Below are 13,703 nucleotides of genomic sequence, written 5' to 3' on the forward strand. Positions count from 1 at the left end.
AATATATCTCTAATAATGCTGGTGCTCAGAGTAGGTTAAAAGAATCATGCTGTGCAAAAACAGGCGGTTGAGGTGCACCACACACGTCCCAGTGACATGTTTCAGAAAGACTTTCAGCTGAAATGATCTAAACTAACAGCTCTGTGATAATCATGGTTTTTATATCATCAAAATGAGTTCATGCACATTTTATTCTTTTTTTAAATTATTCCACTCTTAAAAGTTTTAATTTATCCATTCTTCTTCTTTCTTTTGTGCACTTTCGCTTTATTGAGCCGTTTTATCTTTTCATCTTACCGAGCTTTTGCTTCTTTTTTTCAGCTGTTATAGGCTGTGTTTATTGTTTTGGCTGCAGTGATTTTCAGATAAGTAAATGATATCTTATGTGATCTTAACAGTGCCTATAAGAGCTGCCCTGGGGGCCCCTGGAGCTGGCTCCGGGGCCTCCGGCTCACCCTGATAACAACTACGGATTTATCACAGTGTGTTGTCTTGCAGCTGCGTGCAAAAATTAAAACTGTGAAACAGACTTTCCACTTTATGTGCACCCCACAATAACCGACCCCGCAGTGATATGCTGCGGTTTGTGGAGGAGGGGCCACTCTCAGTCTGACTCATTTCGACCACAGAGCAGAAAACAACCGCTGTGCGGCTGCTGTTCTCGTTTGCCAGCCTTGGATCGCGCTCACCTCTCATGGCGACGTCGATGGGGTTGAGTCCTGCTGCAAACACCTTGACAATCACCTCATTGGGATAGTTGATGATGGGAAAGCTGGCGTTCTTGGTGAACCGTAAAACCTCATTACTTCCGTATTTATCAATGACCCAGGCGGGCATGACAGTCCTGCACCTGCTGGAGGTGCTGAGCAGCCTGCCGCACCTGGGCAGGGAGCTGTGCACACCCGGAGACTCGCTCAGGTGGAGCAGCACCCTGCTGTGCACCAAACGTCTCAGAGAAGTCATCTTTAGCGCCACACAAATACAACTGTGTGAATAGAAATGAACTGGGCGCGCAGGCGCATTCAACGTGTGCAGATTAGAGGTTGAAGCTGGTTGAAATCCGCCGCTACCTGCTCTCTCTCTCTCATGTAAACACACGTGGAAGTCTCACATTCATCTAAACGAGGTGGAAATGCTTAAAATCATCATGTGGAAACGTCCTTCCTCTCTTCCCCAACACCCGCTTCCGCCTCCGGTGTCTCCGCCAATCAGAGCTTGGGTTACTCAACCGCTGTCGAATCACAGGCACGCGTGTTAGAGGAAACAAACATGGCGGCTCGCAGAGGCTGCTCGCTGCGGGAAGGTTGTTTGTAAAGTTAAAGGTGCTCCGAGAGAAGAGGCGGCATGCTGAGCCGGACGATAAAGCAGGTCAGTGACTGCGGTGTCTGTGCTGCACACGAAGTCTTCATCATCTTCATCAGACAGCACGCAGTGACGCGTTATCAGCCACTAAAACGCGTACAGGTAGCATGAAGGCACGGCTGAGAGCAGCGGCGGTTTCACATTGAGATACGCTACATGTTTATAACGAAGGAAGCCCATTTGTGCCGCTTTTTAATGACGTCTTTATTTCATGAGAAAGCTGTAGGAACTACAGAGAGATGGTGGGTGAGCATCAGCGTTGATGGAGATACACAGAACTCTGTGGATCTGGGGGTCAGAGGTCATTTGTGCAGTGAAGGCATGCTATGGTGTATGGTTTGGAGACGATGACACTGACAAAAAAAACAGCTGAAGATGTTTAGATGTTCACTAGGAGCGAGCAGGATAGAGAGGATTAGAAATGAGTCCATCAGAGGGACTCAGAGTTAGAGGGGAGAGGTTTGGACATTTGTAGAGGAGGGAGAGAGGATATCTTGGACAAAGGATGAAGATGGAGCTGCAGGCACTTCAGGATGATCATGGATGTTGTGAAGGACATTTTAAATTCAATTTTATTTATACAGCAGAAAATCACAACAGTTGCCTGCCTCAAGCTGCTTTATACTGTAAGGTCAAGACCATACAGTAATACAGAAGAAACAGAGAAAACACAACAGTCATATGACACCTGTGAGGAAGTGCTCTGTCAACAGTGGGAAGGAAAAACTCCATTTTAACAGGAAGGAACCTCTGGCAGATGCATCCACTGCGACCGGTTGGGGTGAGAGGGCAAAGACGCGCTGTGGAAGAGAGCCAGAGATTATTAATAACTAATGGTTAAATTCAGTGAGGTGTAAAAACGCATGGTGAGTGAAAAAGCAGAAGAAGAAGAAACACTGTAATAGCCTCTAATTTGTTCATGTAAATGGAGAGTCTGGAGTTCCACAGGGTTCAGTGCTGGGACCAATTCTGTTTACATTTTATATGCTTCCCTTAGGCAGCATCATTAGCATACATTCTCACTGCTATGCATACTTCTCCTATATATCGACTGCAGTATATAGGAAACACTGGAATCTCCCAGTCCCATCTATCCCCCACAGAAGAGCAGCCTGCTGTGCCTGCACTGTGTTGTGCCTGTATCGTCCTGTTCTGTCTGCTGTTGCACCGTCTTTGTTTTGTTTTCTTGCACATTATGTAGCCCTGTGTTGATTCTTCTTGCTGATTCACTGTCATGGTTAAAAAGGCTTCGATGTAGTTTCTTTGTGATACTGTAATTGCATTAATGAAATGCACAAGTTTGATTCCAGCTCTGCTGTTTCATCGTCGTTCTTCAGGTGTCTTTAGCTCTGCGGGAGGGACGAATCTCCCCAACAGAGCTCTGCAGAAAATGCCTGAATCGCATCAGGAAAACGCAGCACCTGAACGCTTACATCACGGTGACAGAGGAGCGTGCTCTGGAGCAGGCTCAGCAGGCAGAACGCAGACTGCAGCGAGGTGAGGACGTCTCAGACCGGGTTTGATTTCGTCTGTGCGACTCGGGTGTCACTGCTTGATCTCTTCTGCCTTCAGGTGTGCCCAAAGGTCCTCTGGATGGAATCCCATTTGCTGTCAAGGATAATTTCTGCACAGAGAATATCAGGACCACATGTGCCTCCAGGATGCTTAAAGGTCTGTGTGAAGTGGGGTAATAAAAAAAATGTGTTTTTCACTCCATTTCAGCCCAGTACTTATATATCCTGCTTTTCCTGCAGACTACACTCCTCCTTATAACGGCACAGTGGTCCAGAAACTCCTCGACCAGGGGGCAGTTTTAATGGGAAAGACCAACATGGATGAGTTTGCAATGGGGTAACTGAGTTTTTGCAGCATTTTTGATTGTAGAAGAGATGTCCACATGATGTTTTCAGGACTGAACATTTAAGTCTTGTCAAAATCTGCAACCCAATCCGTTCACACCTACGTCAAGTGTTGCAGTCTAAGCACAGAATCAGAGTAATGAACTGAGCGTCTGTGTGATGGATCGACCACAGTGTGAACAAACTGCAGCAGTTTAATCTTTCTGAAGTAGAGCAAGAGAAACCAGGTTAAACTGGATCTTTGATCTGGAGGAAACGTGACAAAGTGCATTCTGGGTAAACTTTGAAGGCTCGTATCAGCATGTGAGATAAGTGGCTGCTGCGAACAAGTTAGAGCAGATGAAAGGTGACCTTTGTATCTACATGTGATGCCTCTTGGCTCATTTTCTAGTCATTTTGGAGTTTAATGTGGATCCTTCTGTCCTGTCGGTCTGTATTGTTGAGCTGTTTACATCATCAGATTGTGAAAAATGGACATGATTCAAAATGTTCATCCCGGTTCCATCTAAGTTATACTTGCAAACTCCATCTTTGTGTAGCGCTCACTCACTCACGCACACAGCATTCTTGTGTGAGGAGGAATGAAAATGTGGTTAAAAAGACAAATTCACTGAACAAACAAAGGTTAAAAAAAGATTTCTGTGAATTCTGCAGGTGGGCTGCAGTTTTTCTCATATGGATCCGTTTGTTTTCCTCGCAGTGCGGGCAGCACTGATGGTGCTTTCGGCGCGGTAAAGAACCCCTGGGGTTACGCCGCCCCCTACGGAGAGCGGACGAGGGCAGACCCGGACTCGGACTGGGTCGTCACTGGAGGCAGTTCAGGTGGAAGCGCCGCAGCTGTGGCCTCGCTCACCAGCTACCTGTGAGGAGACGCGTTCAGGCTCTCGTCTTCAGTAAGACTGTCAGGATCTCCGTGTTGACATGTGATGCTCTTCTCGGCAGAGCTTTGGGTTCAGACACGGGCGGATCCACACGAAACCCCGGGTCGTTGTGTGGTGTCGTGGCCTTGAAGCCCACTTACGGTCTGCTGTCCAGACACGGTCTCATCCCCCTCGTTAACTCCATGGACGTCCCGGGCATAATGACACGCAGCGTGAACGATGCGGCCATCGTCTTAGGTGAGAATCCCCCAGGTGTCCTTGGACATCAACAAGCAGCAGCCTCTATGATTAAAATGTCTGAATAAGAATGTCTGCCACTCTAAAGGAAACTGCAGCTGTATCGCAGCGCATCGGCCAACCAGCACGCCTCACCTGCGATTATGTTGTCATGTCGTGCAGGTGTCCTCCAAGGCCTCGACGTCAGAGATTCAACAACAGTTCCCGCCCCTTCTTCACTAACAGAGCTTCCTGAAGACTTTGATGTTAAGAACATCTGTGTGGGCATCCCTAAGGTGACACTACAAACTACCTCAGCATTACACACCAACATGTCAATTTGCATGAGTGAATATTTGGGTCGGTTCAGACACTGAGATGAACCTTAACATGGAAGCTGCTGAGATGATTGCATTGATTGCATTGATTGCAAAGGCAGGCAGATGAAAGTCGAGTATGAAAAACGTGTTCAGCTCCTAAATCCGCCCGTCTCTCCTGTCCTGTGCTGCACGTCAGGAGTATCACGCCCCGGGCCTCTCCGAGGAGACTCTGGCCCAGTGGAGCCGCGTGGCCGACTTGTTTGAGGAAGCCGGAGCGCGGGTGGAGCAAGTGTCCCTCCCCCATACGCAGTACTCCATCGTGTGCTACCACGTCCTGTGCCACGCCGAGGTGGCGTCCAACATGGCCCGGTTTGATGGCCTGGAATACGGTAAAGAATCGTGCTGTGGTGTGTGGGTTTGGTACTTCTTATAGTGGATGTCATGAAGTCTGACTGTGCCAGCAGGCCACCGCAGCCAGATGGACAGCTCGACAGAGGTCATGTACGCCTCGACCAGACACAAGGGCTTCAACGACGTCGTCAGAGGGAGGATTCTGTCTGGGAACTACTTCCTGCTAAAACGGTGAGACTGAGCGTCGTGTTTCTGAACCATGGCGGGATCCTGCGATCCTCTCCATCTCCATCTTTTTCTAAAGAATAATTGCCTCGTTTTATTTTCCCTCAGGAACTACCAGCACTACTTTGTGAAGGCTCAGAAAGTTCGCCGGCTCATCGCAAACGACTTCCAGCACGTGTTCAGCTCTGGTGTCGATGTGCTGCTGACGCCTACCACGCTGACTGATGCGGCTCGTTACCGCGACTTCACTCAGGAAGATAACCGAACGCGCAGCGCACAGGAAGACGTCTTCACGCAGCCCGCCAACATGGCAGGTAGGCACTGAAGCTGCATGCAGAGGAAGTGTGGGAGGATCCAAGCATTTAAATATGTTAGGGATAACCACACCATGCACAGCCACACCTGTGACTGAGGAGCTTAAGAAGCTGCTTCTCGTTTCCCTCCTCCACACGAAGTGAAATGAAACTGCTGTTTATGAGCCGAAGCAGCGCTCTCTGTTCACTCTGGGAAGCATCCAGCTTCTCTCAACTCTCTCTCTCTGCACACCAGGTCTCCCTGCAGTCTCTGTGCCGACGGCTTTGTCGAGACGGGGCCTTCCCATTGGCCTACAGCTCATAGCCCCCGCTCTCCAAGACCAGACGCTGCTCAGCGTGGCCCAGTGGATCGAGCAGAGGGTTGGTTTCCCCTCCATCAGTGACTTTGAGGACTCGGGAATGATGAGGCGGGAGCAGACGGGAGCTGCCTGAGGAGCTTGAAGCTTCTGCATTACTGTCTGTCACAGCTGACTTTATTTGTCGTGCTAATAAACACATGCATTTTTTCTAAGGTCTTTTTTTAATCCTCTTCCTTTCAGGGCATTCCTGGGATCCATAGGGACACTCAGTTTAAACTGCTTGGATCTCGTATCTGTATGAGTGGCTGCCTAATATGGCCATGTCTGGTATCTCAAGCCCCACCCACCTGGTCTTTATATCTTCTATAGCCAATCAGAGGAAAGTTGGGTAGCAGCCACACGAGAGTAAAAATAGAGAAGCAACATCTAACTACTAAGAAACAACGGTTGCCCAACGTGTTGCAAGTAGCTTTGGTGACTAAATGGTTACTCAGAGGCTGAGCGAGCAGCACCATGATCACGCAGCGATCGTCTCCACACAGATGTTGTCCAGTTTGGACCTTCTGCAGTCACTCAGTGAAGGTTTTCATATCATTTCCATCTAATTTATAAACAGGCAGATTAAAATATACCCCCCACCTCATTTGTGATGCATCTCTGCTAAATAGGACTCAACCCACTGGTCAATAACTGGTTTCTTCTGGTTTCCTGTTTAACAGCGAGGTTGTAGAACATCTGTGTCATCTGTGCGCAGCCTTCTCCCACGACCCTTTAGTCTGAAGGCAGAGGGACGTGACAAAAGCCAGAGATTAATCATAGCTAACACATAAACACAGAATGACAAGGAAAAGCTCAATGCATCATGGGAATCCTCCTGCAGCATAACTAAGGGAGGATTCAGGGTCACCTGGTCCAGCCCTAACTATATGCTTTAGCAAAAAGGAAAGTTTGAAGCCTAATCTTGAAAGTAGAGATAGTGTCTGTCTCCTGAATCCAAACTGGAAGTTGGTTCCACAGAAGAGGGGCCTGAAAACTGAAGGCTCTGCCTCCCATTCTACTTTTAAATACTCTAGGAACAACAAGTAGGCCTGCAGTGTGAGAGCGAAGTGCTCTAATACGGTGATATGGTACTACAAGGTCATTAAGATAAGATGGGGCCTGATTATTTAAGACCTTGTATGTGAAGAGCAGGATTTTGAATTCAATTCTGGATTTAACAGGAAGCCAATGAAGGGAAGCCAAAACAGGAGAAATCTGCTCTCTCTTTCTAGTCCCTGTCAGGACTCTTGCTGCAGCATTTTTATGGAGTTTTTGGGACATCCTGATAATAATAATTCATAATAGTTCAGTGTAGCAGTGAGAGAAGTACCTGCAGGCTGTAAGTCTATCGCAGTGATGCCACAGATCTCAGACTGCTGTTGTCTCTGGTGTAACTGTGGCATCAAACAGAGGCTGGTCTTAGAGGGACAGGAGCCAACTACGTCAGTACAAACAGGAAGAAGGAAATTAAGAAACAAACATTTAATTATCAGCCCAGTATGCATGCATGTACTGATCAATGATCAATCTTCAGACTCATTGTGCAGCACAAATGACTGTCTCAGAAATACTTAGAGTTTGCATTCAAATGCTGGAATTAACCCAGCGTGAAATCTGTCCCGTCAGCCACTTAGTGCTGGAAGCTGGCCCAAATGCAGGATGTAAACAGCCACCGTCTTCTTCACCTGATCCTGACCCGTTTTCCTGGAGTTCTTTGTTGATTGTTAGACATAATGAATCCAGACACTGTAATTCTACATCAGTGCACTTCTATTACATCCAGGTCAGGTTGTTTTCTACCTTCGATAGATGTGTGATGAGTTATGTTACTTTTATTGTTTCTGAGAATAGGAAGAAGCAGTTTACATGTTTATCTCATGACACTGCAACAGAAACACTGATTATAAAAGTCTCTATTCAGTATGGTCACGTCTATCTTCATTGTTGCCTTTATCGCAGTTGTATGCAAATGTGTGTGCATGTGAAGTTTTTTGTGGGGAGATAAGGTTTCATGAAGCTTCTCTATCAGCTGACAGAAGCAGCAACACATTCAGTCTGTGCTGGTTTAAAGGTGCCACGTTTACCTCAGCAGGCCACAATAAGACAATTAAGAAAAGGATCACGAGTTCTGTTTGAGGTTTTGGCCTCTGCTCACAAACTCTCTGACTGCTCTCAGTGTACGCTGATTATAATAGCAAAGCCAGTTTTATTTATATAACACGTCATTACATGAAAACTCAATGTGCTTATTGCAGTTCGAGGATCTGTGAGATCAGGGAGCAAGTATTTGAAAGGTAATTTAATTATAAGATCATTAAAATGTCAAACTGTTCATCAAACAAGGTCTGTGATACATGAAAACTCAAAGCAACACTTAAAGTTGCAGTTATGAAACATCAACAACATTTCAGACGGTCACATGTTCTTGAGAACATGGAGACAATGCGTCCCCGTTTTCCTTACTTCAGATTAATATTTATTTTTACCTGAATTGTCTCATTTTGTCTTATCTGATCATGTAAGTTAGGAAAACTTCAGCTTATGCTTTCATTTTTACACAAAACCCGACTCGTCGGTTCTTTGAGACCGTTCGAAGAATCATCTTTTGATGTCATTAGAAATCAGATCTGTGAAGTTTCATATTTGTTGTAAGGAGGTTAAAACGGATTCCCAACTGAAATACAAGCTGAGCAAATCCAGAGATTTTTGTAATTTTTGCAGCATTTTGAGCCCTCGTGATTTCATAAACACGAGTACAAATATCCACATGAACTTTCAGGAGTCCAAAACACATTTAAGCTCAATCAAGTGTCACAGTCTAAAGCCTGAACCTGTTCAGCCTGATCATCTTCCTGCTGTGGCTCCCTCTGTGAGCAGGAACATGGAGGAAAATAGTGGCAGGGTCTGTTGATCGTGTTGGAGCTATGTGTTCTTTATTTTTATTATTTTGGGGTTTATTTTCAAGTTTTATTTGTAGGTTAATATTTGTTTCAATGTTTTGTTTGTTTGGTTGTTTACCTTGTTAAGTCAGTCAGTAAGAGCTGTAGGGCCATTTTTTCTATAAATACAGAGACTGGTATAGGACCAGCATGCACTGGGTGGGCCTATGGTTTTTTCTTTTGGTTTTTTTTTTTACCAGAGCAGGAGAAGCAGCAGGAAGTAACAAAAAATGGATTTTGTTATTGCCGAACTGGATGAATAAACCATAAAAACGCAACTTTTAAGTTTGGACAGTGGACTTCTTTTACCTGCGTACAAAATATTATCTCAGTGCAGCAGTGGCTTGTGGACTTTTAACTGTGAGATGTTTGGTTTGTCAAACAAAAGGAATTGCCACTACAGATAGTATGAAGGTAAAAATGTGCCATGATTCTTTGTGTGAGCTGCGAGCTGGTGTCTGGTCTCCTCTCACATTGTCCCCCTGCACATGTGAGGATTTATTTGACCCCTCCCACCTGCCCGACTCTTTCCATCGCTCCTCATCTGATCCCGGTCTTCATTACAAAGTCGCCCACATGAGAAGGACGTGCAAGCGAAGAGCAGAGAAGTGGTTCCTATTATGCTTGATAATAGGAAGCGGGCGCTGGTCTGCAGCTGTCAGACTGAAAGCTGATGTGTAAAAGGCTTTGAAAGCTTTTTTTCACGCCACACAAACGTGTTTTCCTGGAGTCTGTCACATGTCAGGATGTAAACAACAGTCTGCTGCACTCTTCACAGCTCAGCCTCTGCTGTCACGAGCTGCTCGTTCTTCAGCTGAGAGCCTATTTCTGAATCCAAACATCTCCTGTGTGCTTTAGTTTTATTGCTAACATGCTAACATGTCTGTGACCAGGCTGGATCATGAAGTCTCGTCTTTTTATTTTCTGATTCGTATAGTTGCCTCCTTTGGTCACTGTTAGAGTCAGAGAGACTAAATCAGTCTTCCTCAGTAGGAACCACTTCAGACTTCAGTCGGTCCACCTACCTCGATGCTGGTTTGGCCCAGGCTGTGTTTATCTCATCTAACCAGTGGTGATGGCACAATGGCTACACCCATCTTTGACATACAGTCTGTCAAAGGTTCTTCTTGCCTGTGATTTGTCCATTAGATCTGATTCTACATTCATGTCTCCCTGTGGGTCAAAAACATCAGCTCTGAAGTGCTGGAGATCGATCTCACTCTACCATCGCTCCAGTTTCCCAGCAGGGCGCTCCCTTCACCCGAAAGCTCTGAGGGGGAAGTGAAACTGTGAAGCTGATGTTGTTCTCATGCAAAGGCCGTATCACTGAGAACACTTCCCATTAAGATCTCATCATCTGCTGAAAGACTTCACAGCAGAACCTGAAATGTTTTCCTCTGTTAGTCCAGACTGAAATATCCCAACATGTGCCATCTTCACGAGTCTCAGAGACTGCAAGAAATCCCAACGGGCAGCACAGACATTTTCTGCATTATCAACATCCTTTATTTAATGCAGATTTTCAGTGTGTTTACAAAAGTACGACTGGCAATGGAAAAAAACAAAAACAATCCTCACTTCAGCCACTGCAGTGTTAATATACTGTAAAGGTGTTATTCACACTGTGGCAAAAATGTGACAAACTACAACAGGAACGGGGTGAGTGAGAGGAAAAGCTGACTTTTATGCAGAGTAAGCAGTGAAGATGTAAACAGAGTGCGTGGGCCTGCGAGGATGAAGCAGCCAGTCTCAAAATAATGCTGCGCATTTCCTTTACCGTTTGAAACTGCTGCTGCTTTCTGCAGGTTTCCTCTTCCTCTGCAAAGATGTTCTGAAACATAACGGCCCCTAACTCCTGCTGTTCACCTCATGCTGGTGGATTTAAAAAAAAAAAAAAAAAAGATGATAAACTTGTCTTGAAGCTCGTGTTTCAGCTGGTATCTGTGTCTGTGTGATGACGCCCTGCAGTCTATGGATGCAGCCGGGTATCCAAGCTAGCTGAGGACTCAAGTGTCCAAAAACATCCAACACAGCATGAGCCAAACTATCAGTGCTTCAAAATGCAGAGTTTATACACCAGGGTAACTAGCTCCATCTTTTACATACAGTCTATGGTTTAACCAGTGTTAATGCATCTCAACTCGCTGTGACTCAGCTGGTGTGTCCATACTGGGTTGAGTCCTGAGTTCTGTTATTTACCTGAAGGAGTCCTTAAAGCAAATGTGTGATGCACACATTAAGTACACATTAAGGTTTTATGATTGTGTGAAAGAGAGGAAGTGAAATGAGGATGTGTCAGAGGATGCATTTGCATGCATTAATGCTTAAACTTCTGGGAATCTGACATCACTGTGGTAAGTCCCTTTAGATCAGCCAGTACAACAGGAGTACTACAAACAACAAATGTTTCATCTCGAGTGAAGAGCGGTGAAATCAGTTAAAATCATACATGCTGGTTTCTGTTGACTTTGTCTTTGAACCTTATCTTCTATTTTTCTACAGGATGTGGTGACGGGCTCAAATCAGCCTCCTTGTCATGGTGCTGCATGCCCAGTTGTTTCCAAAAGTGCAGTATGTTTTTAATGATGTTTCTACACATCATAAAACTATTAAAATCATCGTTCTGCCTCTGCTGAAGTGTGACGGAGGTGCTGTTTCTGTTCCTCAGTTTGAAGGAATCTGCACGCTCTCAACTAATGAGGCATGAACTTAAAACCGCACGTAACAGTCAATACGATCCTTTAAGGTGATAAACATTTCACCGAGCCTAGTTTCCTTTGTGCTGTTGCTTTGCACTGTTGCACTGAGCAAATGGGGTTAAAATATGCTGAAGACAACTGAAAACGTGAATGAAACCAGGTTGGAACATGCAAGACCAGAGCTCTGCTCTCTGCATTTAACTCTCCTCAGGTACAACGAGCGGAGGGCAGCTCCACAGAAGAAGAAACCCAAAGACTGTATATAAAAGATGGGAATATGTCATCACCCACTGGTTTCTGGCAGTAGCGGTTTTAGATACGGACGACACGGGCGGTTGGCCCGGGGCGGCATCACGGGCATCGGCAAAAAAAATAAAATAAAATTGCTCGTACTCATGTTGCCCTGACATCATGCCAGCGCATACTGGGAATGTCATAGGCACCGATCGGTTTTCTATCGCCAATTTGCTGGGAGTAAGGGCGCCCTCCGTTTGTGAGGTGCACCTGCTGCTTGCGGCAAAGGGAGGAGAGGGCGGGGCGGCGGGGGATTCTCTGGCTGGCTGGAGTGGCGTCTAATAACCAACTCGCAAAATAAAACAAAATAAAAACAAACCAACAACACGAAAACACCAGACATTATGATACAGACTTATAATTTGCACCGATGTTTTTTCGAAATTCTATACGCGAAAAGTGAGCACGAGAGCCCTCGGTGCGCCTGCGCGCTGCTGAAGTCAAAGTAAACTTTATTGGCATCTCTGCTACATACAGTCCAGTATATAGAGAGCCGAGACGACGAGGCTCCAGTTACAGCAGTGCAAGTAAACAAACAACAAATATAAGAAGAGTAAGAAAATAAATATACACTTTAGGACTAGGGGTAAAGGGATCAATAACAATTTAAAATGTATATTTTATATTTTGTTGATTTAAAGTCTCACACACACAACGTTTTTAAAGTTTAAAAAAAAAAAAGAAAAGAAGAGGAGTGTAGCGACTTCCACAGTCGCTAGAGGCCGGGGACTGAGCCTGCCTATTTGCCTGACGCGCTGTCAACTTTACGCAATAATGCGAGAGGTGGAATTGCTTGCTTGTTTATTAAGGTGCTTGAAAAGTTTACAAAGCAATGTGATCGGCTCACGATTCAAACTCTTGAAACATCACAGGCTCTAATGCAACAAGGGGAAACTCGTTGTGCTCAACAAAAACTACGGCTGCCAGCCCTCCTCTCTGTAAAAAAAAAATCAAACCAGTTAAAGACAGCCTGACAACGCCCTCTTAATGTCACCGCTAGCACCCCACGTGACTCCCGTTACACATCACCATAGCAACCAAACAAATCAAAACCCAATGATCATTAAAATTCAATACATTTAATTATGGCTCCTACAAGGAGAAGCGAGCAAAAGATACAGGTAAGCAGATGTGTCATTGGATAATGGCAGGTCATGTATCCTAAAACATTAAGAATCAGAATACTTTATTAATCCCTAAGGAAATTATGTGGGTTACAGTTGCTCCAAGAAGAAATGGTAAAAATAGTAACAGTAACAGACTAAACTCCAAACAATATATACAATAATATAATATTAATTAGTCAGTGTCAATTGTTGATTTGTCCTGTTCTCATTGTATGACGAATTATGATGTTTAGTAGCCATTTGCATACTATGCATACTCTCTCTCTCTCTTCATGTGTGTGTGTGTGTGTGTGTGTGTGTGTGTGTGTGTGGGGGGGCAGAGGAGTGTTCGCCCAGGGCGCCCAACAGGCTAGGACCGCCACTGGTTTCTGGGTTTGCTTTTTAAACCTCCAACTTTAGCATTTTGGCAACAACAACAAGCCTAGCAGATAGCTAGCAGCTACAGCAGCCTGTGTCACCGTCCGCCATCAGTCAAAGAGGCCACGCCCCTAATAATGCAAACTTTAAGCTTCAATATAATTTAAAAAGGTGAGTTATGAGTCATTCTCCACCTATACAGCTGTTATGGAGGGGGATATTTCTATAGAGACCAAACCTGGTTTTATAGCAAGATTTCAATCGATTGTGGAGACATAAAGTTAACCTCTGAGATCCAAGAGAAAAAAAACAACAAACAACAAACTAAGAAAAACAGGATTGACCAACCAGACACTGACAGAATTACAGATACTTTTAATGCACCGCCATCAGGTCAAGAGCAGGATGTAAGTCAGGGTAA

The 13,703-nt window shown here is 45.2% G+C and overlaps 2 protein-coding genes across 3 annotated transcripts in view; one reads left to right on the forward strand and one right to left on the reverse strand.

Moving 5' to 3' along the window:
- rtn4ip1 (reticulon 4 interacting protein 1) overlaps window positions 1-1,169 on the reverse strand; it is a 15,426-nt gene extending 14,257 nt beyond the window's left edge. Inside the window, exon 1 of one of the 2 annotated variants that reach the window (XM_031727366.2) lies at window positions 690-1,154. In XM_031727366.2, the coding sequence (XP_031583226.1) occupies window positions 690-963 (274 nt within the window). In that variant the 5' untranslated portion in view covers window positions 964-1,154. Of the gene's footprint in view, window positions 1-689 lie in introns of both variants that reach the window. The other variant, XM_039603450.1, reaches the window with a different exon arrangement.
- Window positions 1,170-1,220: 51 nt separating this feature from the next.
- On the forward strand, window positions 1,221-6,039 carry qrsl1 (glutaminyl-tRNA amidotransferase subunit QRSL1). Its single transcript, XM_031727350.2, has 11 exons — window positions 1,221-1,368; window positions 2,700-2,859; window positions 2,935-3,033; window positions 3,117-3,213; window positions 3,922-4,083; window positions 4,164-4,339; window positions 4,502-4,614; window positions 4,835-5,027; window positions 5,103-5,220; window positions 5,323-5,528; window positions 5,764-6,039. The coding sequence occupies exons 1-11, from the start codon at window positions 1,345-1,347 to the stop codon at window positions 5,958-5,960; spliced, it is 1,545 nt and encodes a 514-aa protein (XP_031583210.1). The 5' UTR covers window positions 1,221-1,344; the 3' UTR covers window positions 5,961-6,039.
- Window positions 6,040-13,703: the final 7,664 nt, after the last annotated feature.

This window comes from Oreochromis aureus, linkage group 19 (assembly GCF_013358895.1).
Source record: "Oreochromis aureus strain Israel breed Guangdong linkage group 19, ZZ_aureus, whole genome shotgun sequence".
Lineage (NCBI taxonomy): Eukaryota > Metazoa > Chordata > Actinopteri > Cichliformes > Cichlidae > Oreochromis > Oreochromis aureus.